The 26,533-nt window shown below is 23.2% G+C and overlaps 7 protein-coding genes across 7 annotated transcripts; 4 read left to right on the top strand and 3 right to left on the bottom strand. All coding sequences in view use genetic code 6, as the record gives it.

Annotated features, from left to right (window-relative positions):
• Window positions 1-935: 935 nt before the first annotated feature.
• TTHERM_00101500 (Lon-related ATP-dependent protease, putative) lies at window positions 936-5,107 on the bottom strand (the record flags this gene model as incomplete). Its single annotated transcript, XM_001012199.1, has 8 exons — window positions 936-1,252; window positions 1,317-1,685; window positions 1,739-1,975; window positions 2,039-2,287; window positions 2,341-2,651; window positions 2,708-2,792; window positions 2,851-3,652; window positions 4,124-5,107. 8 exons carry the CDS (start codon window positions 5,105-5,107, stop codon window positions 936-938), a joined length of 3,354 nt encoding a protein of 1,117 aa, XP_001012199.1.
• A 2,143-nt stretch (window positions 5,108-7,250) lies between these two features.
• TTHERM_00101480 (RNA 3'-terminal phosphate cyclase-like protein) lies at window positions 7,251-8,510 on the bottom strand (the record flags this gene model as incomplete). Its single annotated transcript, XM_001012197.1, has 1 exon — window positions 7,251-8,510. One exon carries the CDS (start codon window positions 8,508-8,510, stop codon window positions 7,251-7,253), a length of 1,260 nt encoding a protein of 419 aa, XP_001012197.1.
• A 1,152-nt stretch (window positions 8,511-9,662) lies between these two features.
• TTHERM_00101470 (hypothetical protein) lies at window positions 9,663-11,826 on the bottom strand (the record flags this gene model as incomplete). Its single annotated transcript, XM_001012196.3, has 3 exons — window positions 9,663-10,223; window positions 10,305-11,309; window positions 11,467-11,826. The coding sequence occupies 3 exons, from the start codon at window positions 11,824-11,826 to the stop codon at window positions 9,663-9,665; spliced, it is 1,926 nt and encodes a 641-aa protein (XP_001012196.1).
• Window positions 11,827-12,009: 183 nt separating this feature from the next.
• On the top strand, window positions 12,010-13,182 carry TTHERM_00101460 (peptidase M76 family protein). The gene is made up of 2 exons (XM_001012195.2): window positions 12,010-12,917; window positions 13,015-13,182. Exons 1-2 carry the CDS (start codon window positions 12,219-12,221, stop codon window positions 13,123-13,125), a joined length of 810 nt encoding a protein of 269 aa, XP_001012195.2. The 5' UTR covers window positions 12,010-12,218; the 3' UTR covers window positions 13,126-13,182.
• Window positions 13,183-14,641: 1,459 nt separating this feature from the next.
• TTHERM_00101450 (transmembrane protein, putative) lies at window positions 14,642-17,722 on the top strand (the record flags this gene model as incomplete). Its single annotated transcript, XM_001012194.2, has 3 exons — window positions 14,642-16,771; window positions 16,830-17,400; window positions 17,469-17,722. Exons 1-3 carry the CDS (start codon window positions 14,705-14,707, stop codon window positions 17,720-17,722), a joined length of 2,892 nt encoding a protein of 963 aa, XP_001012194.2. The 5' UTR covers window positions 14,642-14,704.
• A 913-nt stretch (window positions 17,723-18,635) lies between these two features.
• TTHERM_000101449 (transmembrane protein, putative) lies at window positions 18,636-21,684 on the top strand (the record flags this gene model as incomplete). Its single annotated transcript, XM_012796618.1, has 2 exons — window positions 18,636-20,732; window positions 20,794-21,684. The coding sequence occupies 2 exons, from the start codon at window positions 18,636-18,638 to the stop codon at window positions 21,682-21,684; spliced, it is 2,988 nt and encodes a 995-aa protein (XP_012652072.1).
• A 1,107-nt stretch (window positions 21,685-22,791) lies between these two features.
• Window positions 22,792-26,040, top strand: TTHERM_00101430 (transmembrane protein, putative; the record flags this gene model as incomplete). Its single annotated transcript, XM_001012192.2, has 3 exons — window positions 22,792-24,780; window positions 25,179-25,746; window positions 25,799-26,040. The coding sequence occupies 3 exons, from the start codon at window positions 22,792-22,794 to the stop codon at window positions 26,038-26,040; spliced, it is 2,799 nt and encodes a 932-aa protein (XP_001012192.2).
• Between the last annotated feature and the right edge of the window lie 493 nt (window positions 26,041-26,533).

The raw sequence follows: 26,533 nt of genomic DNA, 5'->3' as shown, positions 1-26,533 counted from the left end.
AAAAACATTACACAATTTTCAAAAAAAAATTTGGAGAGAATATTTTAGGATTTAAAAAAATTCACCAAATAATTGATTATTCATAATAAACAAAGTAAAAAATTAAGTAAAACAAAAATAATCAAACAAATAAATAAGTAAATAATTTATCTATTTTAGTTTGTTTGATAAGCTTTTTGTGATAATTAAAAATTGAAAAAAAGTGTAAATACGAATGCACTTAAATAATTTTTATATATGAGGTATAATATATGTAACACTCATTTAAATATCAGTAAACAAAACGAACAGAAATGTAATATGGATTGAATAAAAAAGCTAAATTTATTTATAAAATATTATAATAGAAATAAAATAGATTACTTAAAATGTTAGTAATATTTAACGTATGAAGTATATTTAGGAAATCGCCAGAAAATAGATATTGAGAATTAAATATTGCTTCTGAATGCATATTGATAATTAAATATTGGTTCTGCATACATATTGATAATTTAATATTGGTTCTGCATGCATATTGATAATTAAAAATTTGAAACAAATAAAGTGTAAATACAAATGCACTTAAATCATTTTTATATATGATGTATGGTGTATGTAACTCTCTTTTAAATTGAAGTAAACAAAACAAACAGAAAAGAAAAGTAGATTGAATAAAAAAGCTAAATTTATTTATAAAAAATTATAGAAGAAATAAAATATATAACTTAAATTGTTAGTAATTTTTAATATATGAAGTATATTTAGGAAATCACCAGAAAATAGATATTGTGAATTAATTAAATATTTTTTCTGTGTGCATGCTCTAGTTTCAGAGATATTAGGTAAGTGCTTGTTTATTTTATAAAAAGGAAGAATATCAAGCAAGGGTTTCTTTATTAAAATCAAAATTTATTCATAAAAGAATATTATTAGAGTCCTTGTGCTTTGTTCATTCATTAGTTATTTTCTTTCATAATAACGTTAGAGTTAAATGGCATTTCTGTGTTATTTTAATTATTTATTTAGACATCCATTGGATTATTTATGAAGTTGCCATTCTTCAATACTACTACACCCTTAGGGACGAGACTACCTCTTTTATCTTCAAAAACGATGTCATAAACCTATTTATATTCTTTAACGAAGTAGATTGTCAATCCATCTAAGAGAAGTCTAGGGAAATCATGGACATCGCTCAAGTTACTGTAAGGACAAATAATTTGATCTATGTTTAATGTTTTAGCAGCTATAATCTTAGCTTGAAGACCACCTTATTAATTAATAATATTAAACAAAATTAGAAACAATATGAATGATTATTTTTGAGTATTTACCAATCTTGCATACTTCTCCAGTCAATGATAATTCACCAGTCATGGCAATATTAGCAGGAACTGATTTACCCATAGCGAGAGACAAATAAGCTGTACAGATGGCAATACCAGCAGAAGGACCATCTTTGGGAATGGCTCCAGACATAAAGTGAATATGAACATTCTTTTCAGATAGGAGCTTCTTTTTATCTTCCTTCAAGAAATTGAAGGCATTAATTTTTGCAATAGTCAAAGATTCTTACAAAACTTATTGCAAATTACCGCTTGAAGAGAATGTTCCTTTTTTTTCCAATTGAGTGCTATCAAATACACATTCAATTTTCATTATATGACCAACAAAACCACCAACACTCATGATATTTACAATACCTAATTTAAATGTAGAAAATTATTAAATTTTAATTAATATTTAAATTCTCTACCTGGACCAAAGACGACTGATTAACGAGAATCTAATTCAGCATCAAATCTTGGAACACCCAAGTATTTTTTAAGAATATCCATTTAATTTGTAGATTATGTGAGATCTAAGACAGGTAATTTTAACTATTACACTGTTTAGTCACTGAGAATTGTAGGATAAGAAACTTCCTAACTAATTTCTTTTTTGACAGCGTTATTGCTCTATGTTTCTTCATTTTGAGGAGCTGTTGTGTTTACTTTTGATAATATTTCAATTATAAATTTTAGTTTTAAGCTGTTAAAATAAGTGTATTATTTACCTTGAACAGTCTCGCTATTATTGTTGGCGTTTGTCTAAGTAGTTTAACGAGTTTATGTTTGTTATTCTTTAAGCTTTCTTTGTTATTCTTCGTATTATTCTTTTTCTTTTTGATTTGCTGCTTATTATGATTGTTGTTAGAGCTAAACAAGTTCAGGGTTATTTGTTAGGAGTTCAACTGCATACTTTCTTGATATTGTTTCAAAGCACCTCTTCAAGCTTCTAACACCAGCTTCGTCATAGCACCAATCTATGAATTAATTTTTTCAGTTAGAAATATTTTTTAAATAAAATAGAAATTACTCTTTATGACTTAAGAAATGGTTTGGTCGTTGTATTTAAAAAGGTTTTCGTTAATACCATTACTCTTAATTGCCTTTGGAATAATAAATTTCTTGCTAATTTATAGCTTTTCTTCTTCAATATATGCAGGAACGTCAATAATTTCTAATCTATTTTTCAAAGGCTCGAGCATATTCATAATATTGTTTGCTGTTAAAATGAAAATAGTATTAGAGAAATCGACCTTGATGTCCATGTAGTGATCAGTGAAATTGTTATTTTCTTCAGGATTTAATATTTCCATCAAACTGTAATAAGGATCAGCTCCCATACTTTGATAATTAAAAAGTTAGTTTTTGAATTATAAATTATGTAAAATAAATTTTACCTTGATTTAGAAATTTTATCTATTTCATCTAAAATAAATACGGGATTCATTGTCTAAGCCTTAATTAATTCCTTAATGAAAACACCTAATTTTTAAGTCAAAAAAATAGTAAGATAATTGGTAATTTCTTATGTAAATTTTACCTGGCTGAGAATCAACGTAGGTTCTACGATGACCTTTAAAGAAGGAAGGATCAGATATACCTGCAAAGCTGATGAATCTATTTTCTTTTTACAAAGCTTTAGCTACAGCTTTGGCAATAGATGTTTTGCCTGTACCAGGAGGACCCTACAATAAAAGAATAAAACCTTTGCTCTTGGAGTGGGTGTTTTTCATTTGATTTACTGCAATCATTTCAATAATTCTTTCCTTAACCTTCTCTAATCCGTAAATTTCATCATCTAAAACTTTCTTAGCATATCCAATATCCCAGTTAGCAGGAGTATATTTGTTCCAAGGAATACTGAAGACTTCGTCGAGATAAGTATTAATTTTATTGAATTCGCTGGAGTGTTTATCGATTTAGCTAAATCTCTCAATTTCTTATCTTACTCTTTCCTTAGAAGGCTCATCTTCAATCAAGTGCAATTTAGACATATACTATTAAACTAACTTTTATGTTTAACCACCTGCACCTTAGCCACCGAATCCAGGACCTACACCAAAAATATTTTATTATCCTTGCTTGTCATTAGCCAAATAAGCTTATCTAATGTATTCCATTGATAGCTTTGCTCTGGTTTAAGTCTACATTCTAATCAAATTATCATCAGCTAACTTGAAGTTTCTATTAACAATCTCCATAACATCATTAAGAGATTCCAAGTTCTGTCTCAAAAATAATACTCTTTCCACAACATTCTTGCTCTCCAAAGTAGTCTAGATTAACAAATTTATGTTTTCTTTCATGTAGCGTTAGTACAATTTTGCAATTCCTCCAATAATCTATTTTATTTATTTATTTAAAATTTAAAGCATGATTTCATTTTTAAGCTAAATTAAATAATTTAAGAAAGACACTCCAATATAAAATGAATGAGTGATTAAATGAAATTTAAAACTAATTGTTTATAAAAACTTTTTATTCAACCAACAGCTCTTTTTTGTAATTATATAATAAAAGATTATGTTTTTTAAATTAATTAAAACCACGTTTCTTAAAACAATGGTGCGAAAAAAGTAATTATGTATGATTCGATTGGAAGCATTATAATTAGCAAAATCTTATTTTAACACTAAATTGAAAAAATTATAAAAGAGTAATAGATTTATTTTTAAATAAAGAGCTATTTATCTTATGCTGCTTTTTATATTGTTTTAAATAATAAATGATTCACTCATTAATTGATTATCTTATTTTTCTTTTTGATACTGCAAATGAATCTATTATAAATTTAATTTCCTCTTAATACTTACCTAAAATATCATGCGATCAATCATTTCAGTATTGGCTTCAGAAAGGTTTGCTGTTTCTATTTCCTGAGGTCCTATGACTTCTATTTTCTCATATGATACAGATTTTTTAATATTTTGCACTAAACTACGAAGCAAGTAGAGTTCTCTTTCTAAATTAAATTTATCAATAACTTTGCTCAAATTCTTATCATCCTTGTATGGAATAGTTTTTGCAAAAATGCCATTTGAATTCACTTATATTTCAATAATCTTGACACGATGGCTTAGCTTTTTAGGAGCTAAGTCTACGTTTACTTGACCGAAATTTTGCTATGTAGAAGAGACTTCTGCGGTTTTACCTTTAAAGGATTTAGATAGCTATTTACCAACATTCTTTTCTAGCTCTAGACCTATTTGATAAACATCGCCAGCTTCATTTAAAATAAAGTAGGCAAGCTCATGATTAATCTCTGTTAAGTTACCAGTTTTCATTTAACAGGGAACCTTTGAGTAAGGTAGAATAGGTTATTAAGAAGAGAAGATGATGTGAGTTTAAGGTGTCAACTTTAGTTCCTCTTCAGTCAAATCAGTGGCTTTCCAGTTTCTCATAGGAATTGTCTTCAAAGTAACACCTTTTTTGTTTCCATGAGTATTTTCATCATTGTTATTATTCCCATTATTATTTGGATTTTGATTCCCACTTTAGCCATTGTTACTGTTGTTGTTGTTGGGATTATTGTTTGATACATTCTCAGAGCTATCATCTTCAGACAATTTTAAAATATTTTTGTTGTGAATAATAGCTACTCTTTGGAAATTTTCGAAACTTTATTTGCTTTAGCTTAACTACTGTCCTTAAATTTAACTTATCTGGTAGCTCACGCTCTTGTTGAGAGACACGTTGTCTATATTTGTATGGAATGAGACAGTGACGGGCTTAATTGTTTTGAAGCTATTAAAATTGTTGGCAAAAAATTTGTTGATATGTCTTAATCTAGAAATCATTGTTCAGCCTATTATAATATTATGAAGAGTTGTCTTGATGTCTATTAGGAATTAGCTTGTTGGAAGTGCCCTTTTTTAATAAACTTAATTTGTTTGTTTGTTTTTTATCGTCTTTTGTTTGTGTGCTTAGAGTTAGTTGCTCGCTATTTTAATTACTAGTAATTTTCTTAGCTTTTCTTTTATTTTCTAAATTTAAATAATCTCTTGTTTTTAAAGTATTATGAGCTTTTGATGTTTCTACCTACTATGATTTTTCCAGATTTCTTCTTGATTTATAAGACGGACTATTCGATAAAAGAATACGTTTGGCAAGAATATAATTCAATATTGTTCAGTCATGTATGTATGCATGTATGCAAGCATGTGTATGTATGTGAAAGAAAGAAAGACTCAAGTGTTTATCGTGATCTTAAAAAATAGATAAATAAATATTAAAAATACTTTAAATGCTTGAAATCTATTTAGAATCCTAACCCTTTAATAGCAAAGGTTTTTAACAATTATATTTGCAGGAAGACAACAAAATTAATTTTTTAGAGCTTTCTGATCTCTAAAATACCTGGCATTGAATAGAAAGAGTCGATTTTATATAATCTAGCAACAAAAGAAACTCAAAAAACAACTATTTGGAAAATTTTATACATCTGAAATTAAATCAACACGCATTTGATTAAAGAATAACTTAGAAGTTTCTTAAAAAACAAGAAAATTTCAGTATTTTTCCTTTATTTTAAATTATCTCCCAAACAAATAAAGATTAATTCATTACTACGAATGATAATTTTTTAAATCTATATTAGTTACTTCATAAGAAATTTAAAAAAAAAAATCTGATCTTATTCACTTATCAATCAATATTTTTTTTATTTTTTTAGTTTTATAATTTAAAATTCAAAAACTGAAAACAAATTGTTTGCTTACTTCATATTTGATTTTTGTTTACATATTTGAAATGTAAAAGAAAATTAATATAGAATTAGAATTGCATTAAAAATATCAATTTTTTGATTTAATAAATAAAAGCTAAGTAGAACTTATATTTGCATCATACATAAAATCAAACAAAAAGTTAAGTTAAGCCAAATAATAAACTTTTAAAATTAAAGATTTATTACAAATTTACAATTTTATTAAATAGTTTCTTAAAAATAATATTTATTTTAATAATATTATATTCTAATATTTAAATTAAATAATTATTTTATTTAAAAAATTCATTATAAATTAATATTTAGAAATTATAAATTTTATTATTTAAAAAAAATAATAAATAGTCCTAATACACAAAAAAATATCAACCTGAGACAGGCCGCACTCTAAAAAACTGAGCACTCATTAAAATGGACAAAACACAAGTTTAATTTTTTCATTTTTAAATCAATCAAAAAACTAGCTAATATTTATCTATATATATATACTTTGGGGATAGCTTTTGGTCTCACAATTCCTAGGTTTGATAAAATAGTTAAGATTTTAGTTAAAAATAATATCTTTTTTTCTTTTAAGTAATATTGATTGTTGTTTTATCCTACAAACATAAAGATATGCATTCTTTATCTACAACTATATTTTCTTTTAAGTAATATTTTTACCATTAAAATCTATTGTTTTTTTATGTTTCTTGATTTATTTTGAATAAATTAACTGGGAGAGGATAAGATTTATTATCAAATATTAATAAAAATATTTAAAAATTAAACGTAATTAAAAATGATAAAAAACTAACTAATAAATCATCAACTAAAAATAAATAGTATTATTAATTACTATAACTATTTTTTAATCTCTCATGCTCAATTTTCTTTCAATTAGATTTTGATATCAACCAATCACCTCTTAACATACTCTCCTTTTAAAATTAATGATTAAAAATTATTTTTTACCTTTAGATTAACTTGCATTTTGATACTTTTTATTTCCAAGAAAATATAGCAGAAATTATCAAAGTTTCTGATTTATAACTAATTTTATTTAAATTTTTTAGATTTTAGAACAATTCTTAAAAAGATATTAAACAAACATGGAGAGACAAATAGACACTTACTTCACTAAAATGATAAGGGCATATTATAAATTATTTTAAATTATAAATTGAACAGAAAAAGACTACATTAAAACAGAGGAAATAATTTATTTTTATTTATCATTTAACGATACGAGAGATATTTTGTAATCCAGATCCTAGACATGAGAAGATCACTGTTGTAGGTTTAGTGATACCATCTAATTATTCATCTAAATCAATTTCAGGCTCTAAAGAATCATCTTCAGCTCCACTTTGTTTTCTTTTTCCAATATTTTCAGACTCATCATCATCTTCTTCTTACATTTTTTGTTAATTCTATTCTTGTTCTTCATCATCTTCAGCTTCTTCATCTGCTTCAATCTTGAAGGTAATACCGAGGAATTATTGGATTATTTTAAGGTTTTCTACTGTGTAGGGTGTGATTCTACCAAGACGTACAGAGCTAATTTTTCTTTCTGATAAAGCCATCAAAGTTAAAACAATTGACTAGTTGCTTGAATCTACAAAGCCTGTGTATAAAATTTCATCAAGAAGAGCAAGGGCAGCTCTTTCACCTAATGCTTCAGGTAAATTGTAGGCAGGAGGATGAGATTCATCAAGACATTCATCAATAGATACAAGCTATCCATTATTGTATTCAGCTATAAGGGAAATAGAATAACCAGCACTAGAATTTTCTTTGTTTCCTCCCTTATAAAAATCTGAGTAAATGTATACATCAGGCAAGTAATCATTAAATATTCCTCTAGCAGATGTAATTATACGATTCAAAATTGAAGGGTTAACTCTTGCACCAGAGCAAACACCTCTAATTCTTTTTATTTTGCCTTATTATTTGAGCTTAATTGAACGCAAAAATTTAACAAATGGAACTTTGAAGATAACTTCTCCTTATCCGTTTGGCTTAAAGCCACGCTTATTAACTTTTAAAAAGAGTTCGCCTTCAATTTAAAATTTACGAATTAAATGTAAAGTGCAATTTGAAAAAGTGTCCACAGACATATCTATTTCATCATTAGTTACACCTTTTAATTTAATGCTAAGCTTGCTCTTACCAAACAAAGCAAGAATAGTCAAAGGCTCTAAGAAATAAGTAATACAACGTTCCTCACCGCAATCAAATTCAAAATCGACTCCTTCATTATTAGTAATAATACCAGGATAATACTTGATTGCAGTTCCATTCTTGCTAATCTAAAATTTAGCACCAGATGATATTCTTTCGACTAAACGAAGGAATTTAACTTCATATTATTAAATTCCTTAAATGCCAGTTTTTTCAAAAGCACGATAGTTTTCTATTAAGACAGGACGCTCTGAAATTGTTGAGCACACTATAATTTATCTTATATTGGTTGGATCGCTAAATTTAATCATTTTATTTAATATTCCTAATTAATTAATATTCTATTTTTTAATTATTAATTTTTAGCTTTTTTAATTCAGATTCTAATAAAAATATACAAAAAATCTTATTAAATTCTTTGTTAATTAGCATTCAATTAATATTGATAATATCATTCATTCATACTCTCTCACTTTCTTGTTATTTATTTTATTAAATGTATTCAAAATCCTACCTAAATTAAAAATATTGTCTTCATTTATGCATTCATTATTACATGAATAATTGAATAACTTTTATATCAAACCCCTTTAATTTATCTCTTAATGAATCATTAATTCTGGACTCTCAATACTTTTGAAGCATAATATAAATGACAGTTTTTAACGTTAATATCTAAAATAAATAAAAATTAACTCCTTTAAAAGAAAAGCATATTTTTTTAAAATATTTTTTTACACATAACAATATTAAATGCATTTTTCAGGATTAAATTTGCTTTATTTAAACAAACACATCCTTCATTATTTCAAATTCATAGTCTAATAAAATTTTAATTAATTACCTATTAATATGCAAAATAAACTTAGTAGGCAATCAATTAAAAAAAATAAACTGTCTTATAAATTAATTAAAATCTTAAAAAATAATATAAAACATAAATACTAATTTATTGATTGATGCTTTATATTTATTGTAATTAAATCAAATAAATAATCATGAATCTATAATTATTCGTTGGTTGATATTTATTTTTTTTTATTTTATTTTTTTAAGAAAATAATTATCATAAGGCATCATATAAGAGGAATTAAATTATTTCATTTTTCTGCTATTTGATTTTTTAAATATATTTCTATTGATTTTTATTATTTATTACTTTAATATTAAGCAATTCTCCTCTCTAACTTCTTAATAGAATTTAAATATAATTTATTTATATCTATTTATAAACTTTTGTTAAATGAAATATTTTTACTTTTATTTTGAAAATTTTAAAAAAATTTATAACCTAATTTACTAAAAAAATATATTTGTTTATTAATTGTTTCTTTATTTTACATAGTTAAATTAAAAATGAAATTTATTTTTAATTCAATATTAATTTTTGTTGAACATTCATTATACTTTACTTTAGATAAACATTAATCAATTATCATAATTAAATTAATTTATTTATTTTTTCATTCTGTTTTAATCAAGTTAGTAATATTTGTAATTTCATCTTCAATTTGTTAAGTATGGAATTTTATCATATTCAATTGTTCATTTTTAGAGCTATTAAGCTTTTACTCATCTTAATCTACTTAGGGAGCTGATTCTATTTGCTTCTTTTCTTGTGTGACTTCATCAAAGCTTTAACCTAATCTTTCATTGATTTTTTTCATGCACAATTTTACAGTTTCAATAAACTATTATATTTTAGATTTATTTAACAAGTGATTACTATCTTCAATTGTAACATTGTTTGACAGTTAATTTTTCATTCTCATTAAAATAAACTCTAAAGTACTTAGAGAACTACTTAAGATGCTGCTTTTTTCTGATAAATTGCTTATGCTAGATGTTAGCTTTTCAACCAAGACAGAGAATAAATTTGTGATGGTTTCATATTGAGTAAAGCTATTAGTTTATTGGCTTTTAATGCTATCACCTAATTCTTTTCTAAACATATCAAAAATAAAGGCAGACATAGATAAGTTTTCATTATCTAGAATCATATCTTGGTAGATTTCAAACAAACACTAATTTTATCAAATTAAATAAATTAAACAAATGAATATTTTTTAAAATTATTATAATTCATAAATTAAATTTATTTTTACATTTTTGTTAAACAATGCAAGAAGTTTCTTCAAACCTTCCAAGAACTTTTGTTATGAACTCTTTTCATATCCTTACCCAACAGGTTCGAACATAGCTACTATAACCTTGCTCAAAGGGACATTGAAATAATTTACATTGTTAATTGATTAGGGTTGCAGAGTACTTTCTTCTACTATGCTTGCTAGATCTTCAATAAAATGTTTAACTAATTCTGCTTTTGAAGGTTCCTTTTTGAGGAAAATATAAATGTAAGGAAGTAAAATTTTAAGTTTATATTCAGCTGAATAAAAGACTTAAAATGACTTTTAAGCAAATAAATCCTTGATGAAGAAGCCTATTCCTGTAAGATTGTAGGTTAAATAGGGAGTGTATTCAGTGATTTGTGATGAAATTTCTGTATCACTAAAATTATTATATCTAAGAGAATATATGAAGTTTTCAACAAGCTCCTAAGTTCCAGGAATGATCTCTAAGAAACTCTTCTTAGAAGTATCTAAGAAAGCAGCAACATTTTTTTCATCAAAAACTCCTTATTAATGCAGAGCTTCATTTACACCTTACAAGATATCCAAGTAGAAAAGGATTACATAATGGTTTATTAATGTTTAAGATGGTGCATTTTTATATTGCATCTAGCCAGTGTATGGATCTGTTTCAATCAAATCACGAGCACTAAGTAGTTTCTTGTAGTTTTTGATCTCAGGAAGATTCTTGATTATAGTTAAGAATCTATTCAAGAAATCTATAACCCAGCCTTCAAAATTTTCTTAGAACAACTTAGCATGCTAATTGAGTTCCTCACTTTTATACTTAGATTGATATTTCTCGAATTTCTTAATACCATCAGTAACTGCCCTCAAGATATCAGGAAGAATACGAGGATAAAATGCTTCTTTATTTTCAATTTGCTTACCAATTATCGCAAGCATTTCTAGTAGCATAAATTTCTTTTCAACAGTTTTTGTTTGCTCCATTCTTGATTAAAGAAATAGCAATACCCATTTCTAATTTTTAAAAATGATTTAAAAAGATATCACGAATAAAAGACAAAATCAGATTTTATCAATAAAATATGTTTTATTCAATCCTCTTCAAATTTATTTTACAAATTTTGCCTGATTTAATGAATTTCTCTAAATAGATAATTAAATAAATAAATACTTTGTTGTCAATAGCAAGTACTCTTTTGCAAATGTACAAAGCGAGTTCGTTGTGGTTAAGAGGATCGTCTCTAACACTGTCAAACTTTGTTTAGTAGATCTTCTTGAACTAATAATAGAGATTTTTATCACTGAAATTTAAGCCAAAAGCTATAAATTGGTCAGTGCATTGCTCAAAGTAATTTTGTTCTAACATGGGCACATATTTGCAATACTTTGAAATAAGCTCCCTGCCTTGTTCAGGAGTTAGCTTTTATGTCTGGATACTTGTTGCACTTTTTTCAAGGGCAGAAGTAAAATCTTCGCCTAAAACAGGTTCTTGCTTCTCGTAAATCTACTCTAAAACTTCCAAAAATTCCATCTATCTTTACTTTCTTGTTATATGTTGTTATTTAATAAAATTTGTTACTTATTTTAAAAATAAATTATTTAATTAATTTCAGATAATAATCAATATCTTCTAATCAGAAACTCTAAAGATATTCTTTCAAAAACGAGAAAAGATAATTAATTTTTAAATACAAAAAGCTCATTCCATATTCTAATCGAACACTTAAGAATAAAAATTTTCTAATTTTATAGCAAATAAATAAATAAATAATTAATTCTAAATAGTTTGATTTTTTGTTGGATTAGTTGGTTGGATGCTAAAAATCTTAATGTAAATCTCATTTTGAAGTATTTAAGTAGACTTTAAAAGTTTCATTAAAATATTTTGTTCAGAATAAAAATAAATTTAGAAAAATACAGCAAATGAGAATGAAAGAATTATTTATTTTTTTGATGCATCTTAGAAGTGTTTTGAATATTTCTCGAAAGAATATAAAAGATAATTTATTAAATATAAGCTTTTTTTTCATTAGAATTTCGATAAAGTTTTTAAACTAGAAAATTATATAGATAAAAATAAATTAAGAATAAAATATGCCAAGAGTATTTGATCCTGAAAGAGATGATCCTACAGTGAAGTTAATTAAAGGAGTAACGACGTTTTTTGAAGAATAAAAATATAAGCTGAGCGACAATGAAATAAATGAATTTATTAAGCAAATGCTAAAAAGAGAGAGATATTCTTAAATGGTTCAAAAGTATCTATAAAATAAAATAGAATTCCCTGATATTATCATAAAAAATTCATGCAGCAAGGGACATTTCTTTTTTAATACAAGCAATTACCCTTTTCAATATTTTCCTTCTGACTATAATTAGTAGAAGAACGAAATTATTCTCTGCAAAAACCAAATTAAAAATCTCTTGGAACTTCAAGAAAATTTAGACAGAGAGCTTACTCTTGCATATGATCGCAATGTTGAAAAGAAAGATCTTTCTTCAGATGCTGATTTTGCTTGCTCATAAATCAGGGCATGCAGAATACAGCTTGATAATTATAAAAAACTCGACGATGGTTCTAAGAGATAGCTTAGTTAAACTTGTGCTAGATTCTTGTTTAGAGTAAATATATATATATATTTAGTTTTTAGCACAATTTGAAATATAATTCTTTCACATACAAATTAATATTTAACTCTTAATTTTTAAATAATATAAGCATAAAGGTCCGAATTAAGATAAGCTTCCTCATGATATGTGGGTAAGATATACTGAAAAAATATTAGATAAATTTGATTACTGTTATAACCTAACCTACCCTTTTAAGTGATTTTTATGTTTTTATAATTATTTGTTTTGAATATCCATAGATAGAATTTAATCTAAATTGTTTACTATCAATTTATATTTTAGCAATTAAAGTTTTTATTACATTTTGATGTATAAATAAAAACATAGAAATGAGAATATTACATTAGTTATTTTATGTTGTTAATAAATATAAAAGTTAAAAAATAAATAATATTTGAACTAAAGTATACTTAGCATGCTTAATTTAACAATAAATATTTTTTTGTTTTAAATAAACAAATTAAGAAATATTTTAATATCTTAAATCAAATTGTATTCAACTAATTATTTCTAAATAAGGAATTAATTGGTAATCTTTAATTTTAATTCAAAAAATTAATCATTTGAAATTAAAAAATTGAACTTTTTGCTCTTTTAATTCAAATATTCAATCATATATATGTTGATTGTTTAAAATAAATATTAATTTGCTAAGCTATGTTCAGAAATATTTTTGAAATAACTTCGTTCTTTTTTTATTGCTTAATTACATAACTTGAAGGTAAATATTTATTAATTTATTTGATTTGGATTAATTAATTAATAATGATAAAAATAATTATTTTTCATCAAAAAATCTTTAAATAAATAATAATAATACATTTAATCCTTTTATTGAGGTGTAAATATTTAAAAAAACTCTTGTTGTTTTAAATTAATCAAAAATTTTTTAAGCTACAAGTATTATTGAAATAGCTTCATTAATTATAAGTAATTTATTTGCTTATTTGAAGAAAAATATTTACCAATTTAATAAATTTGTATTAATTTATATTCAGAAAACGAAAAAAATATTGTAGTCTTTATGGAAAAATTAATTAATTAATTTACACTTTTTTTCCTTTTAGTTCGAACTAATTTAAATATTTTATCATAAATTTGTTATTTGTTTAAAATAAATATTAATTTACTAAGCTAAGGTTAGAAATATTTTTGAAATAATTTCATTCTTTTTTTATTGATTACTTGAATCTTGAAGGAAAATATTTATTAATTTATTAAACTTGCATTAATAAATGAAAAAAAATGTAATCTTCATTAAAATATTAGTTAATTAATAATTTAATCTTTTAATTAAAATGTAAATCTTTTATAAAAACTTGTGTTATTTAAAAGAAAAGCAAAATTTTTTAATTGATAACTAAAAATGATAAAAGTTGTAGTCTTTATGAAAAAATCAATTAATTAATTGATAAATAAATAAATTAAACTTTAAGTTTTAAATAAAGGGTTTTTAATTTTTAATATATTAATTAACTGTGTTTCTAAAGATATTTATATAATTTAGTAGATTAAAATATTGTTTTAATAAATTCATACCTATTTAATATAACATATTTGCTTTTTAAGGATAAACGCTGATGAATGTAATAAAATTGTATTAGTTTATATTAATTTGTGGTAAAAAATAAATATGTTGAATTTTGTTTTATATTTCCTGATCCAATAATTTTTGAAATATTAACTAATATGTAATTAGTAAAATATCAAATTTCTTTTTATCTATTTTTGTCAAATTAGATCTATTAATCAATTTATTAATTATTGTTAAAACAAAAATGAAAAGAAAATTGATTTAAGAGGAGAGATAAATCGATGAAAATATTGATTAAGAATTATAGGCAATAATATATAAATACAGGAGACATGCTTAGAAACAAAGGAGTTATCTTGAAGACTCAAACTTTAGGAGTATGAAATAGAAAGACCCGGAATCTTTTTAAAATGAGTATTCCATGTCTAAGTTCCCTGGTGATGTATATGAGGCAAAACAAAAAAAGAAAAACTAGACAATATATGAGATTTATTTAAATTAAAGGAAGAAAAAAATAGATTGGTTGTTTTTTAACATTTACTAAGAATCTTATTTGATTGAAAGATATGGAATGGGTGTTCCTCTTTTCTTTACAATGATGAAAATGACAATTGCTGTATTATTGATTCTATTCTTTGCAAATCTTTATACAGGATTAAATTAGTTTAATGTTTGCAATTCTAATCAGTGTTATAGTTTTATTTTTGGAGGTTTTGGTATCATAGATATTGTTAACTTGCCTAGCGATTTTATGATTAGTTTTTCATTTGCTTCTTGGTTAGTTTTTAGTTATATATTTAAACTCTACATATACAGAATATGTGAAACAGATGATGAAAATAGACACGATTATGTCGCTAAATCGAACTAAATTATCCTTAAATATTTTCAAAAAGGGTTGTCCTAAGAATAAATTGAAGAGCAACTCACTTAAAAATTCTATCAATATATTGAAAAGGAATAAATTCCAATTACAAGTAATGACATGAGAATTTCACTTGCTCATGTCACCCCTATCACTAATTACTACAAAATATCTAAAAAAATAAAAGAAACAAATAAGATTTACATGAAAATTATAAAATTATTGAAAAGTATAGATGAAGAAATTATGAAACCCTAATAAGACTAATCAAATGAAAGTTAAAGTTTTAGTAATTATAACCAAAATTAAAACGTGATCATTAATTAGAGTTTTAAAAACTCTATAAATGAAACAGATTAAAAAAAAGAAAGCCAAGATGAAATCTAACATAAATAGCTACTATTGGAAAATAAAAATCAATAAAATACAAGTTTTTTAGAAGATTAAGCAAATTTACAGAATGAAAATGAAGAATAAAAATAGATAACTGAGGAATTAAAGACTTAAGAAATAGAGTAGAGTGAATAATAATAAAACTAAATAAATTTATGTCAATCTCTTTTGTTAGAGAATGAAACTGAAAATTAAATTGATATTAAAGAATACAATCAATAATTTAGCACAAGTTCGTCAGATGATGATTACAGAATATAAATAGTGGATTTGTTTTATTGCTAATAACTTTTAAGAAAAGAAGATGATAATAAGATCAAAAAACTAATTAAACTAATTGAGAAATATTAGAAAATAAAATTGGAATTGCAATAAGAATACATTTCGAAGAAAACTCTTTCTTCGTCTTACATAGTTAAGTGCAACAGTATTCAGCAAAAAAATTTACTTCTAATTTTTCTAAAGCCTTCTAATCTCTTTAAAAGTTTTTTTTAGAAAGCAAAATATATTTTCAGAAGTAAATACTCTAGTTATTCTTTAGACAGATATTTCCCTTAAAGTTCAACACATTTGAACATAAATTGGTAAACAATTGGTATAGAATTACAGGACAAACTATAAAAATAAGCTTTAGTCTATATTTTAGGTCTAGTTCAGTTTGTAATCTTTTATTATTTCCTAATTAATTTATACTCTTTAAAGTCTGATAATGATGAAGATTAAGAAAACGTAAAATAATAATATTTAAAAAAAGCTCTATTTTCTTTGATTACAACAATTTTTTACTTGATAAGTGAAAAACTTTATGACTTATATTCAGTTCACATGATTACTTCAATGGATTCAAAACGCATCGTGTTATACATGCAAAATTTATTCACTTTTTATTCTTTGTTTTATATTATTCTCCCTCTTGTAAATGTATTAGCGTATGGAATCTCTCGGCTAATCGATACTAATAATGATTCATAGTTTCAACCATTTACACAAGTACGCCCTTTTTAAATCTTTGTTACTAATTTTTTGGTAGCAGCTTCTCTTTTTAGTGCAAAAGTAAAATTAAATTATAAAATTAATTCTATATTAAAAATTAAAAAAAAAAAAATTTTAGTCAATATTTGCTGTTAAGATCATTAAAAAAAAAATAATTTAAATGTACTACTTAAAGTCTAAGAGGTATCTAAAAAAGACATAGTATGAATTGAATAAAATTTTTAGAAGACAAAAATTTAGATTAGAGGACTGCACTCTAGCTTTATTTAACTTACTTGTCATTTCTATTCCGTTCACATTTTGCTTACCCATTTTGCTAATTTTACCTATTTTGTTTCTATTTATTATGTATTTCTCCTTTAAGTATCAATACTTGATGGTTTTGAGACCTGGATATTACTGCAAATCAATCCATAAAAAAACAAGTAGAATCTTTGCTAATTACATCCAAAGAATTTCGTTTTTCTCTTACATTTTCTTTACATCAAACATATTTATACTCTTTAGTGGTGTTATTTTCTATTTAGCCTATAGTATTTTTGAGATAGTTGTAATAATCTATTTAAAGCAAAATTTTAAGAAAAAATAAGCTTCTAGACATGATTTCATTAATAATATGATAGGAAATTTCTAAGTGGAGAAAAAAGCTGAACTAAATACCTAACTTAGCTAAGCAGTGGAGTAGTATTGTAATATTTATTTATTTATTTATTTATTTAATTTTCTATTATTTTATTATAATTTTTTTTGTTTTAAGAGTATTTAAGTAAAAGTAATAGCCTAAACAGTATTTAGCCTAGAGTATTTTTCTTTAACTAGTAATAAATAAATAGTAATGTATAATCAGATCAGCTTTCGTAAGCTGATTCATAGATTAAAATGTAGACAGCATCAGATAGTTAATTTAATACAAAATAAAATAAGAGGTTTCATTACTCTTTCATGCTTTAATATTAAAAATATAAATATATCTAAGACTCATCAAAATAATTTCATTGCTAAAAATGCTGACTGAATCAACGAATATCATTCAAACTATATAAAAGTTTAATTAATTGATTTTAATTATTTATAAATAATTAAAAAATATTTTTAAATTAAATGTTATATTTAACATTTATTTATGGATAGATTTCCATATTTAATAATAAATTGAACTTAATGTTTCATAAAAAAGTCAACCAAATTTCTTAAATCAGTTTATTAATTGAATAATCAAATAAATATTTTATTATTGTATAAACTAAATTTTCAAAGGATTTTATATTTAATAAATTGGAAAATATTTTTTTAATTAATTTGATAATAATAAATTTAATTCTATTAATTGAAATTTAATTATTTGTAAAACTTGTGCTATTTAAAATAAAAACAAAATTTTTAATTTACAAATATTCTGAAAATAACTATATTCCTTTTTTTTTAAAGTAAGTTATTTGCTTATTTGAAGATAATTATTTACTACCAATATAATATTTTAGAATTGATAAATACTGAAAAAATGAAATATAAATATAGTAGTTCTTTATTTAAAAATTAATTAATTTATAAATAAATAAACGATACATTAAGGTTTAAAAAAGGGTTTTTAATCTGTAATAAATGTAAGTATTTTATGAAAATGTGTTTCTCAAGATAATTACATAATTTACTATATTAAAATATTCTTTAAATAATTTCATATCTTTTTTTTAATATAAGATATTTGTAAGGATAAATCTTTATGAATTTAATAAACATTGTATTAGTTTATTTAAAATTGTGGTTAAAATAAATATATTTATGCTTGTTTTATACTCCCTGACCCAAAAAGTTTTTTGGTAATATTTGTTGATAAATAATTAATTAATTAATTAGTAACATATTAAATTTTTTTAAACTATTAATTATATTAATCAAATTAATAATTATTACTAAAACAATAATGAAAGAAAAATTGATTTAAGAGGAGAGATAAATCGATGAAAGTATTGGTTAAGAATTATAGGCAATCATATATAAATATAGGAGACATACTCAGAAAGAAAGGGGTTATCTTGAAGACTCAAACTTTAGGAGTATGAAATAGAAAGACCCCGAATCTTTTTAAAATGAATATTCCATGTCTAAGTTCCCTGGCGATGTAGATGAGGCAAAACAAAAAAAGAAAAACTAGACAATATATGAGATTTATTTAAATTAAAGGAAGAAAAAAATAGATTGGTTGTTTTTTAACATTTACTAAGAATCTTATTTGATTGAAAGATATGGAATGGGTGTTCCTCTTTTCTTTACAATGATGAAAATGACAATTGCTGTATTATTGATTCTATTCTTTGCCAATCTTTATACAGGATTAAATTAGTTTAACGTCTGCGATTCTGATCAGTGTTATAGTTTTATTGGTGGAGGTTTAGGTATCATAGACATTGTTAACTTGCCTAGCGATTTTATGATTAGTTTTTCATTTGCTTCTTGGTTAGTTTTTAGCTATATTTTTAAACTCTACATATACAGAATATGTGAAACAGATGACGAAAATAGACACGATTATGTCGCTAAATCTAACTAAATTATCCTTAAATATTTTCAAAAGGGGTTGTCCTAGGAATAAATTGAAGAGCAACTCACTTAAAAATTCTATCAATATATTGAAAAGGAATAAATTTCAATTATAAGAAATGACATGAGAATTTCACTTGCTCATGTCACCCCTATCACTAATTACTACAAAATATCTAAAAAAATAAAAGAAACAAATAAAGTTTATATGAAAATTATAAAGCTAATGAAAAGTATAGATGAAGAAATTATGAAACCCTAATAAGAATAATCAGAAGAAGCTTAAAATTTTAAAGTTTTTGGTTCAATTCCTTAAATAAATAACCTTAATTATAACAAAAATGAAAACGAGATCCATAACTAAAGATTTAAAAACTCGGTAAATGAACCAGATTAAAAAAAAGAAAGCCAAGATGAAATTGAACATAAATAGCTGCTATACGATAATAAAAATCAATAAAATACTAGTTTTTTAGAAGATTAAGCTAATTTACAGAATGTAAATGAAGAATAAAAATAGATAACTGAGGAATTAAAGACTTAAGAAATAGAGTAGAGTGAATAATAATAAAACTAAATAAATGTAAGTAAATCTCTTTGGTTAGAGAAAGAAGCTTAAAATTAAATTGATATTAAAGAATACAATGAATAACTTAGCACAAGTTCGTCAGATGATTACAGGATATAAATAGTAGATTTGTTTTATTGCTAATAACTTTTAAGAAAAGAAGATGATAAAAAAATAAAAAAACTAATTAAACTAATTTAGAAATATTAGAAAGTAAAATTGGAATTGCAATAAGAATACATTTCGAAGAAAACTCTTTCTTCGTCTTACATAGTTAAGTGCAACAGTATTCAGCAAAAAAATTTACTTCTAATTTTTCTAAAGCCTTCTAATCCCTTTAAAAGTTTTTTTTAGAAAGCAAAATATATTTTCAGAAGTAAATACTCTAGTTATTCTTTAGACAGATATTTCCCTTAAAGTTCAACACATTTGAACATAAATTGGTAAACAATAGGTATAGAATTGCAGGATAAATTAAAAAAATAAGTTTTAGTCTATATTTTAGGTCTGGTTCAGTTTGTAATCTTTTATTATTTCCTAATTACTTTATACTCTTTCAAGGCTGATAATGATTAAAATTAGGAAAATGTGACAGAATAATATTTAAAAAAAGCTCTATTTTCTCTGATCACAACAATTTTTTACTTGCTAAGTGAAAAACTCTATGATTTTTATTCAGTTCACATGATTACTTCAATCGATTCAAAGCGAATAGTGCTTTACATGCAAAATTTATTCACTTTTTATTCTTTGTTTTATATTATTCTCCCTCTAGGAACTGTATTCCTTTATGGAATCAATCAGCTATTTGATGTTAATAATAATTAATATTTTGAGCCATTTAAACAAGTACGCCCTTTTTAAATGTTTGTCACTAATTTTTTGGTGGCAGCTTCTCTTTTTAGCGCTAAAGTAAAATTAAATAATCTATTTAATGAAATACATATTAAAATTTTTAAAATAAACATTTTAGTCGATTTTTCCAGTTAAGCTCATTAAAAAATAAATAATTTAAAAGTACTACTTAAAATCTAAGAGATATCTAAAAAAGACGTAGTACGAATTGAATAAGATTTTTAGAAGACAAAAATTTAGATTAGAGGACTGCACACTAGCTTTATTTAACTTACTTGTTATTTCTATTCCGTTCACATTTTGCTTACCTATTTTGCTGATTTTACCTATTTTGCTTCTATTTATTATGTATTTCTCCTTTAAGTATCAATACTTAATGGTTTTGAGACCTGGATATTACTGCAAATCAATCCATAAAAAAACTAGTAGAATCTTTGCAAATTACATCCAAAGAATTTCGTTTTTCTCTTACATTTTCTTTACATCAAACATATTTATACTCTTTAGTGGTGTTATTTTCTATTTAGTCTATGCGATTTTCGAGATAATTGTAGTCTTCTATATCAAGCACAATTTTAAGAAAAAAAAAGCTTCTAGATTTGAGTTCATTAATAATATGATAGGACATTTCTAAGTGGAGAAAAAAGATGAACTCAATACCTAGCTTAGCTAAGCAGTGGAGTAGTATTGTAATATTTAATTCATTAATTATCTGTTATTTTATTATAATTTTATTTTTTTTCTTTTTCAGAGTATTTTAGTAAGAGTAGTAGTCAAAGCAATATTCAGTCTAGAGTATTTTACTTTAACTAGTAATAACTAAATAGTAATTTATAGTCAGATCAGCTTTCATAAGCTGATTCATAGCTTAAAATGTAGACAGCATCAGATACTTAATTTAATACAAAATAAAATAAGAGGTTTCATTACTCTTTCATGCTTTAATATTAAAAATATAAATATATCTAAGATTAATCAAAATTATTTCATTGCTAAAAATGTTGACTGAATCAATGAATAGAGCTTACAAGAGATATAAAATTTTAATTAATTGATTTTAATTATTTTATAAATATTTTAAGATTTAAATATTTAAAAAGGTTATTAAAATCAATGCTTTAACATTTACATTAATGCATGCATATTACATATTCAATCATAAATTTAGCTAAACAGTTCTTATAAAGGCGAAGTAAATTTCTGAAACCAGTTTATTATAAAAAGAAAAACCTATTTTAATATTGTATAAAATAAATTTTCAAATGTTTTTATATATAATTTATTCTTATTATATTTCTTTAATTAGATAGAAAAAAAACATTAATTTTTAAAATATATCACACACATATATTAAATATAATGTAAAAGTCCAAACATTTTTCTAAAAAATTATAACTTAAAAGCATAAGTGGACTGGATATCTTTTTAATAATTTTTGAAACTTATTTATCATCTAAAAGAAATGGTTGTTAAATATGTCACAATTTTATTTTGATAGAATTCTTGATTAAGTTTAATATTTCATTCAAATCTAAATGAACAGTAAAACCTTCTTTTTTTACTAAGAATTTTTGTTTGTTTGCAAAAAAATTTAAAACAAATAAACAAATTTATTTACTGTAAAAAATTCTCTTACTATCGAAATTTGAGGTTTGAAAAAAATTCTCAACAAATTTTTTATTTTTTTAAATGTTAAAAAAAATTTGGATTAAATTAAATTTTGTATTTTCAAACTTCAAGGTAGAAAATATTTTGAATTAAAAATGATTATTTAAATACTAATTATTAAGAACAATTTGATAGATAACTTTTAGTTTGTTAATAAGTAATAAATAAGAAAGAATTATTATGTAGATATGTATTAATTTCACATTTTAATATAACTTTAAATTGAAAAAATGTAAGTCAATAACAACATTTATCTAGATAAATTGCTCTGATTTAGTTACTTTGATATATTTAATTATTAACATGACGCATAGATGACCAGAAAAAAATTTTTTTTAGCTAAGAATAAGATTATTAAGCATTTAAATCAATTAAAGTATAATAAAAAATAAATATAAAAATATGTTTTGCACAAAATTAAAGACAGACAAATTGACTTATTTTAATTATGAAAGATTCCTTAATTTAAAAATAGAATGATGCAACTTCAACAGCAGCTGAAGAGCTTCAAAATATTTTTTGGAAATATAGAAAAACCATTTAAAAAAGTAGTTTGTAAATCCAAGACCCTAGTTTTTACAACATAACATAGTAGAAAGAAGCTAAAATATCTTAGAATATTTAGCAAGCGATATCTAAGTTTCCAGCAGATTTGAATGAGGCTAAATAATAGAAAAGGAATAAAACAATCACTCAGATTTATTTTCAAAAAACCAAGAAAGAATTAAATTGGCTCTTTTTCGATGTTTATAAGTAAACTTTAATCACATAAAAATACGGGATGGGTGTTCCACTGCTATTTACTATGATGAAAATGACTATATCTGTCCTATTAGTTTTATTTTTTATCAATCTTTTTCCAGGTTTAGAATAGCTAAAAGTTTGCAAAAGTGACAACTGCTATAGCTACATTGCAGGAAGTTTAGGAATTATTGATATTGTTGAGCTTCCAAATTAAACTATGAATAATATTTCGTTTGCTATATGGATTATATTCAGCTATATTCTCAAATATTACATTAATGCTGTGTGCAAATAAGTTGATGAGAGCAAATAAGAAAAGGAACCGTAATCCAACTAGATAGTGCTTAAATATTTTTAAAAAGGATTAAACAAGGAATAAGTAGAAGAAGCTCTAACTTAAGAATTGAATGATTACATTGAAAAAGAAAATATTTAAATATAGAGCATGGATTTGAAAATAGAAGTAGAAAATTGTATTCAAATAATTGATTACTATAAAATATCTTAGCTCTTAAAAAAAATTAATAACTTTTACATGAAAATTATTAAATAACTTCAAAAAATTGACCCAAATATGATAAAAAATCAATAAAAATAAATAAAAAATTCAAAAGTTTACAGTTCTATTTCATCAATAAATAAGTAGAGAAACTTATATAAAATGGGAAATGAAGGTAGTAAATAAAATTAAAATTAATTTGAAAACGATCAAAAAAATAATGATTCTATTCATGACCCTTAGAACAAAGAGAATGATGAAATTTAAGAAGAATAGCAAGATATTAAATGTTTAATTGAATAGGATAATTCTTAAGAATAAGTGTAATAATAATATAATAGCTGCCACGACATAGAATAACAAAATGTAAATGAAATTAGCTTTGAGTGTTAAAACTAAAGAATAGAATATATGACTATTGATAAATGCTTGGAAATTTTAAAATAGAAAAATAGAAAAACAAAAAAACTTGCTTCACTCGTTAAAAAGTATGAAGAGTTAAAAAAGGAGTTAGAAAAGATATCTAATTCGAAAAAAATATTGTCTTCTTAATACATAATTAAATGTACAAGCATTTAATAAAAGAATATGCTTTTAATACTCTTAAAGACTTAAAATCCTATCAAAAGCTTTTTTTAGAAGATTAAATACATATTCAGAAAAAAGAGTTCGGAATATTCGCTAAATAGATATTAAATTTAAAATTCAACTCATTAAAATATAAACTGGAAAATGGTAGGCTTGGAACTTTAAAATAAGATTAGGAAGCTAGTTTTGGTTAAGATTTTAGGAACATTTCTATTTATTTTTTCCTTGTTTATTCTTTACTTTATCTACTTGACAAAATTAAGTAGTGAACAATATAAAGAAAAATCATTTCTTTCCTATTTATCCCTAGCTATTGTAGCAGCGTCATAAACAATATTTTATTTAGTTAGTGAAAAAATATATGATAATTATACTAATCATCTGGTAAACTCATTAAAATCAAAAAGAGTTTTTATCTACTTACAAAATATCTTCTTCTTCTACTCAATCTATTATATTTTTTTCCCTCTTGGTTCTATGTTCCTCTTTGGTTTTTACCAACTTGCATATCAAGATTATTACATCGAAAATAATATTGGCAATCTTTACCTTTTTGATACATTTTAAACAAATTTTTTGATAGCATCCATTCTTTTTAGCTTAAAGGTAAACCATTTCTTTTTTAATTATTTTAATAATTCATTTTTTTATCATTTAAATAATTCATATTTTATGATTTAAATAATTCTTTTTTTATGATTTAAATAATTCAAATTTTTCATAACTTTAATAATTTATTTTTTTAATGATTTTAATAATTTATTTTTTTATGATTTAAATAATTCATATTTTTCATAACTTTATTTATTTATTTATTTATTTTTTAAATAATTTTCTTAAATTATTATTTCATTTTTTTAATGATTTTAATCATTTATTTTTTTTTTTATAATTTAATTAATTAATTAATTTTTTATAATTGAATTAATATACTTTTTTATGATTTAATTTATTTATTTTTTGTGATTTAAATAAGTTGGTTAATAAATTTATTTTTAATAAAGTCTTTGTTTCCATTAAAGTATCTACTCTCCAAATTAAAACAATCCTATTACTAAAAGCCTCAGAGATACCTTAAAAAAACTTAATTTGAGTTAAACAAGATTTTCAAAAGACAAAAATTTTTATTAGAAGATTGCACTTTGTCTTTATTCAACCTGTTAGCGATTACTATTCCATTTAATTTTTGTATGCCTGTGATGCTGATTTTACCTATATTGCTCCTATTTTTAATGTATTTTGCTTTTAAGTATCAATACTTAGTAATATTTAGACCAGCATTCTATAGTAAAAATATTCTTAAAAAAGCTGCAACCTAAATTTCTCTGTACATCTAAAGAATATCATTTTTTTCTTACATTTTTTTCACATCCAACTTTTATGTGAGTATGAGTGGAATTGCATTCTATTTTACTTTAATTGTATGTGAAATATTAATATTTCTTTACCAAAATTTTAATTAATAATAATAATCAGTCAAGTATTAATTTATTGATTTAGCTATGGCCTACTTTAAGGAATAAAATAACTAGTAATTAAAAGATTAGCTTAATTTAGCAGTTGAGTCATATTGTATATTAAATATTTTACTCTTTTACTATATTTATAATTTTTTTATTTTAAGAATAAGGCAATTAGCAACATAATTAGTCGTCTAAAGTTTTCTATTTTAACTAATAGACTTAATAAGATGCTACTTTGATAAATTAATAATCATAAATGGATTTTACGTAGTAATAATAGAGTTTAAACAGCTAGGCTAATTAACCAAACAAGAGAATATTAGAATACTCTTATATATAGTCATATAAGAATTTTTAATAAACTATTGAAAGTCTAAAAAACTTTCACTGTGAAAATCTATGATCAATTAAAATTTTAAATATATCTTGAAAGTTCTTATATGAATAGGTTTTTTTTTTGAAAAGAACATTTTTAAACATTCTCCTAATATTATTAAAAATCTCCTTGTTTTATTTCACTATTCCTTCTTTATTTTAGTGTAGACTTACTTTTTAATTTAATACTAATTAAAAATATGTAGCTGCTATTCACGAATTAATTATTTTATGAGTAAGATATATATATATATAGCAGAGTAGTAAATATTATTTTTTAAAATTAAAGAAAATTTAAATTAAATAAAAATAGGTTTTGAAACAAATTTTGAACTTGATTTAACAAAAAATTGAAAAGATAAAATCGTTTATTAAATATTTTTAATTTTTATTTTATTAAGGTTCTTTCTAAACTATTTTGATAATATTTTTTTTTTTTTTTAAATTCATTTAAAACAAACATTTATAAGAAAATATAAAAAATTTTTCTTTACAAATGAAAATGTTTAAATTTATTGAAA

The sequence above is a fragment of the Tetrahymena thermophila genome, assembly GCF_000189635.1.
Source record: "Tetrahymena thermophila SB210 genomic scaffold scf_8254716, whole genome shotgun sequence".
Classification (NCBI taxonomy): Eukaryota; Ciliophora; class Oligohymenophorea; order Hymenostomatida; family Tetrahymenidae; genus Tetrahymena; species Tetrahymena thermophila.
The sequence above is the reverse complement of the archived record's forward strand: the minus strand, read 5'-3'. Positions and strand labels throughout refer to the sequence as shown.